General features: G+C 43.6%; 1 protein-coding gene across 1 annotated transcript; it reads left to right on the top strand.

Moving 5' to 3' along the window:
* Positions 1-827: 827 nt before the first annotated feature.
* Positions 828-6,299, top strand: LOC121309098 (pre-B-cell leukemia transcription factor 3-like). Its single transcript, XM_041241978.1, has 3 exons — positions 828-1,270; positions 4,961-5,047; positions 5,771-6,299. Exons 1-3 carry the CDS (start codon positions 1,127-1,129, stop codon positions 5,861-5,863), a joined length of 324 nt encoding a protein of 107 aa, XP_041097912.1. The 5' UTR covers positions 828-1,126; the 3' UTR covers positions 5,864-6,299.
* The last annotated feature ends 322 nt before the right edge of the window (positions 6,300-6,621 follow it).

Genomic DNA, 6,621 nt, shown 5'->3' with positions numbered 1-6,621 from the left:
GTTTTTGGAAGAACGTTCTTGTTTTGACACGCACGCGTTAATGAATGGATTTGGTTGGTAGCTGCCGATTTTTTTTTTTTCAATGCTTCTCAAAGGCAATGGCGAATGAGTATCAGCACACCTTTTTTAAAAAAAATATTGGCAATGAAATACAAATTTGAAAAACATGTATTACTATATGTGTGTATTTATTTATTTATTTATTCATTCAACCCCCCCCCCCCCCCCCCCCCCCCCCCCCCCCCCCGCAATTTAATATTTTGAAACAACTTCTTCGGAAGGGGGGGGGCCCCCCCCCCGAAAGACATAAAGCGACAGACTGCGCTGTTTTATTTTACAAAAAAAAAATCTTGTTTAGAAGATTGTGAATTATAGAAGAGGCTCCTGGAATTTTAAATCCTGGAAAATTTACTGTACCGACTTAATGGCTGTTTACTGCCATGGCTTAATCCTGAGAATTAATTAATTATTATTATTATTATTATTATTATTATTATTATCCTCAGTGAATGGACGGAGCGCCTGTATGCCTGTAGATGAGGTGTCGATTCCAGGGTGATGTGAAAGCGGCTCCACTGTGGTCTCGACATGCAGCTCTGGACAAAAGTTTTGCATCACCTAGAATTTTAGGATTGAGACCTAATAATAAAAAATGATACGAATGTCATTTAGATCTTTTATTGAACGTCGCGTAATTAAAAAAAACTACAAAATAAAATTGCAAACGACTACCGGAAGCCGTAATAGTAGCACAGTATTTCATGTTAGGTTGCAAAAAGGCCAGATTCTTTCACTGCCGTGAAGTATATGGGGATTACTGCAAAGCGGTGTGTGATTCAGTATGTTCACATATCCTGGTTCAGCAGGTTTCACCTGACTTCATGAAGCATCGTTCTGTAGGGCGGTGCTAAACTTCTGGCCACAGCTTCAGTGTGTTAAACTGTGACGTAGCAGCAGCCATATGGCTGGCCCTGGAGTTTAGTTTCGTAGCCTTCTTTGCAGCCATGGCTGCTTTTGGGAGCGGCTGAGGGTGTGACACAGCGGGCGGTGTCTGGCGCGCGGAGCCGGTGGCTTGCTGCAGAGCTGGGAGTGCCACGGTTTCACTGCAGGGGGGACGCGTTGATCCATGAGCCTGCCTGCCTCTCTCCTTCCAGGTTCATCTGCCTCTCATAACTTGAACTCCAACTCGGGGGACTTATACCTCACCATGCACGGCCTCAATGGGGATACCTATCCCAGTTCTCAGGTGACAGCTAACCTGCAGACACAGGTAGGCAATGGTGTTGTCGTCTCCCCCCCCCCCCCCCCCCCTACCTGCCCCCTCCTGCAAGACCTGCTCCACCCCCTTTTTACCGAAGTGGAAGATACATAAATAATATTGCAGAAAATCATTCAGCTTCTCGATTGTAAAAGTGAGAGGACGACAGGTTTTCTTCTGAAATCGTGTTAATCGATGGATTTATTGAATACCTGTAATGAGTTTTTCCACACCCCTGCCAACGACAAGAAGTTACTTCATAAGTTTCAGCCTTTTCTGAAGGATATCTTCCACTTCAAGCAGACTGGAGCTAAGGATCTGAAAGGGTGAGGGCGTTGGTCCAAGCGGGACTAGGTTAGGGGTTAGGGGGGTGATCAGGATGCCTTATCGGAATGCCAGCTTTTCAGAATTTAATAATATAGAATTACATTTAAAACAAACTAGGAGATTAGGGTATGAAAACAAACAAAACATACAAGCATTCTTTATCTCCAGTTTGCCCTTCTCTTGTGTCGTTGCACTGGCAGCCTGTTCCCAAAAATCCAGCAAGTTTGGTTGTTTTTTTTTTTCTTGTTGATTGGTCGTGATTGGTTGCTATTGTGCTTGTTTTGTTTTTTGGAGGAGATTTTTTTTTTTTATGTATTTTATTTTTTTCTGTGATATCTAAAAGCAACATGCACTGTGTGATTAAGTGACTGTGTGAGGGGGGGGGCTGATAATCCTCACATACCACTGTTAACTAAATCTCACCGTGCATACCAGATTCCAGTTAGAAGACATTGGCACTGGGGTTAATAATGGAACGCCCAAGTCAGTACATTATTTGAATGAGTAGTTACATTATGACTAAGGACAGAAGCCACAGCTGTGCCATTATTACAATTACACTGCAAAGTTTGAAATCATCTGAAATCATTGTGGTCGACTGAAAGAGAAAGCTGGGCTCAAGACCTTCAGGACTAACCCGTGGTTTCAGAACAGGTGTGTCCTTTCTCTGCCATGCTTTATTTGCTCTTCCGTTTCTGAGTAATAGCAGAACCTCCACCGAAAGCGATCGGAGAGCAGTGTCCAGTTGTTGCATTATAAAAACAAATATATAGAAAATAGTCAATAGTAAATAAGTTACTTTTAACACCAAACCGCATCAGAAAAAAGAAGAAAATACAACCTTCCACAAGCATTCAGCTTCTAAAGCAGGTATTTTACATATAAAAGGATTCTGGAACAAAAGAATGAAAGCAGAATTCTTTCAAATGTAAATTCCTCCCCCCCCGTAGCAGCTCAGAAGACGAAAGCTGTTGGAAGACTGTCTTTGTTTTTGAGGCTGTTTGTTTGGTGTTGCAATTAAAACGATAGCGCTGGGTTTTTTTTGTGTGTTTTTTTTAAAAAGAGAGATGAATTGCACTTGATCGCCTTTTTGAACAGATGTCATATGAGCAATCAAATCAGGTTTATCAAAATTCCAGCGCATCTTCCATCACTGTATAGGCGCCAGTCCCGTGCAAACGACGTGTGCCGCAATTCTGAAGTAAAATAAGTAAATAAAAAGGATACTTCATTTTCATGTTTAGCAGCAATTCCAGAGTACAGTCTTCAGGATTTCTAAGAAAACATCATGCCTGAGACCCAGGCAAACTTACAAGGACCACAAACACCGGCCCAACCTCAGACCATCCCGTTTCTGTCCATCTGTGACGTTGTTGGTTATTTGTTTGTCTGTTCATTTTTGGAAGCTCAGAAGTGGGTGTAGAATCTGTATATATGTCGCTTAGACCGAGAGCCCCTTATTAAATTTCCAGCTGTGTTTTTGCATGGTATTTTTGCAGTTTTCCAGTGGTTACGCTATACATTTGCCCTGCTGTTTGCCATGGCTGTTCTTTACAGTGCTTTTTCACTGCTTTCTTCCACTTTGCTGTGCTTTTACTGTGGGACAGATTTAGAAGAGGTAACCGCTTGCCTTGTGCGTCACTGTTGGGCTCTGCATTGGTTCTCTCCAGATCTCAAAATGCAGCGGACTCAAACAGGCATCAGGCAGCTTTTTACTGGAAACCCTTACACATGTTTTTTTCTGTTGTCCCTGTAGTGGATTCGCTGTGTTTCAATATATCTTGTTTCTTTACGTAAGGAACCAATTTTCATTTCTTATAGCTTGCGTGTTTAAATAATTTAAGTAGTGCAAGCTAATCTCTTTGCGTGATGTCGTTTTGCATCAGGGGTTGCTATGCATTGTATTCGCTGTAGCGGGCAGTGTTGTGTGATGCACTGCCGTTATGGGTTCTGTCCCCAGTCAGTGAGATGAGGTTAAAAGCTCTCAAACCACGAATGCAGACCAGCCTGGCTCTTCTGCACAGCGGTTAGAGACTCGCGTCCAGTCTCTACCTTGTTATACTGTGATTTACAATAGAGTATGCTAGTATCTGACAAAGTATTTGAGGAAATTACTATTGAAGAGAGCTAGGAAAACAACTCCAGTAAGTCTTCCCTAATATGAATTACTATAATTTCATTTCTCCCCGGCTTTTCTACATAAGACACATTATGTTAAACGTGTCTTTCAGAATTTTTTGTTTTGTTTTTAAGCCAAGTTCTGCTTCATTCTTTGTAACACAATTAGGCACAGATTGGAAGGCAGGAATTCCTTACTGCAGTCAGTTGCATAGCTACTGGTTAAACTATTTCATGTTGTGTTGTGTGTGTTTTTGTCTGTGTTCTAACCTTCTATTGTGTGTGTGTGTGTGCGCCCTGCATGCAGTTTGCATTCCATTCATCTGCCATTACTTTATCATCTTTGCACAACTACAGTAAATGCTGTTGAATATGAATTGTAATATCAGTGTTTTTATTTGCAATTGTTAGTGTCGGTGTGTGTGCGGGGATGGATGCGAGGCTCTCGTAGCTCTGTAGCCGTCGGGCCACTCTGGGTTTCACTGAGAAACCTGGACTGGCTCAAACTGCTCTCCAGTGGGAGTCTTATTTCCATCCCTGAATGTGAATGTGCACTAGAAATAATGCCAAAGACCTGCCTTCACTTTGTCAACCCGTAATAAATGTTTTGTTGGCATGGGTAAATCGTACGAGCCAGCACGCCGTGATTTGTCACAAAAAAAAACTTTTTTGGGTTGATATTAATTAATGACATAAGTTGTAATCTGTTTAATATGGCAATGATAATTTATAATTAAGTTGAATCTAACAAAGCATGGTGGAGTCTCCCTGCAGCTCTGTATGAGGCCAATCTCAGTGAGCACCACTCCTCCTCTATTTCTAAATCCGCGCTGCTTTCTAGTTCACAAGAGCGGCACTGCCAGCAGCCAGGCCTGACGCTTATCGCTCAGTGTGCTGCATATCAGGGGTGGCCGAAGCTGGCTCTTCCACTCCTGGTCTTTGATCCAACCCTGGTCTAATTGTTTAATTGAACCAAACCTCCATCCAGACCCTGAACTAGTTCATGATCTCATTTGACCTGTTAAACCCGGGGTGGATTCCTGGCCCTCCAGGAGCGGGACTGGACTCCCCAGATGTGCTTGTGTTCATTTTACGCTGCAATGTTTGAAACGGCATTGCTGTTAACCCAAGTACCCACCCCCCGCCCCCTAGCCCCGACTCCACTGGCGCCCCCTGTACTGTGTGCACTGCACTGCACCGCGGTGCTGTTCTGTGTGCGGGGATACCATTTAAGAGCACCCCCTGTTGTTCTTGCAGGCGGATACCCTGCACCGTGCTACACGCCAGATGGGAGGATATGAGGAGATAGCGGGGAACCCCATGCACCCCCCGCGACGCATAGATGTGAGTGTGGATTCCCCAACACCTTGCACACACAGCGCCCTGGGGCAAAGAAAAATCACTGGGGCTGTTACTCGAGCCCCGGAACGTGGTTTTTTTTTTTTTGTGGCAGATACGCAATAAATTGATTAATTCTGTCATCACCCCTGCCACCATGGCGTGGAGTTCAACCCCAGTATTCTCTACTGTTGTAATCCATTTCTAATGATAGCATTTAGGCTGCACAGCCTGGCAAACACGTGTGTGTGTGTGTGTCTGGAAAACAAGTGATGTGTGAATGCGACTGTACTATAGAGCTATCTGTATATTAAAACGTGTGAAGAGCTGTTTCATATTAGGGGTGTGCTGATACTCAGAATTGCCTCTTGAGAAGTATTTATTGGCATGTAGTAAATAAATCCCTTCATTGTGTTGATTTCAAGACAAGAACATCTGCCCTTCCCTCACGTTTACAACCGAGTATCAATCACTGTCAATTGACTTCCGCACTGAGGGGGGGCGCTGACATTTTTACTGCTGTACCGAGTCCATAAACTGACCAATAAAAAGTCAGCGCGTTAATGAAGTGTCCTTCTGTGGGAGTTCTCTAAAAAGGCTCAAACTTCCCTTTTGTTTTTTTAGTCCTGCTGCACTGTTAAATGTCTGATTTGGCTTTTCTTGTTTTGTCGTCCCTCTCGTCCTCTCTCTCTCTCTCTCTCTCTCTCTCTCTCTCTCTCTCTCTCTCAGTCTAACGGCAGCTGGCAGGACGTCACCACCCCTTCCTCTGTGACATCGCCCCCTGGTGGCCCGGGGAGCGTCCACTCCGACACGTCTAACTGAGAGATCGAAGATAAAACTTACAAAAAAAAAAAGCTGAAACAAACAAGAAAACAAACACACTCGCCTTCACCATGGACTGTTGGGACACATCTCTACACATCCACACTCACCACACGGGGAAAAGAGACGGACAGAGAGCGGGAAGAAAGAAAGCTGACAGAGTAAAACAACAAACAAACACAGTACGTCTGGCGCTGTGGACTGGCGTGTGGTGGAAGAAACGAAAAGCAGCGGCTCCGGGGCAGAGCGCGAAATAACCGCGGAGCACAAACATCACGCAGCTCTTATTCCCCCCCCCCCTTTTTTTTTAACAGCATCGTTCCTTTTAATTTCAGTAACATTGTTCACAGTTTTTGGCGGTAGGGTATAATGTCACGGAGAGGACTGCTGTGAATTTCCAAACTTTTTTTTAACAATGCAAACAGCAGCATTATTATTATTATTATTATTATTATTATTATTATTGTATATTTTTTCAAACGGCGTAAACTCGAGCAACACAGCAATCGCCTGAGAGCTCCTGCTTCATGCTCTGCCTCTCCTTGCCTGCCGCAGATCAACAGAAATACAAAATAAAATAGAACAGAAGATTTTAAAAACCAGGGTTAAGATAGCTTTTAAAGCCACTCTGCCGCTCCTAAACTACACCCCCCTCCCCTCCTCCTCATCCTCTTACTGCTACCAAATAGATGTCGTCTTTTCTACAAATTGTTTTGGTTGTCGCTATATCAGTTTGTTTTTGAATTTGTCTTTGATCT

This window comes from Polyodon spathula, unplaced genomic scaffold, assembly GCF_017654505.1.
Source record: "Polyodon spathula isolate WHYD16114869_AA unplaced genomic scaffold, ASM1765450v1 scaffolds_866, whole genome shotgun sequence".
NCBI classification, from domain to species: Eukaryota; Metazoa; Chordata; class Actinopteri; order Acipenseriformes; family Polyodontidae; genus Polyodon; species Polyodon spathula.
Note: the sequence above shows the minus strand (reverse complement) of the source record. Positions and strands in the feature narration are given on the sequence as shown.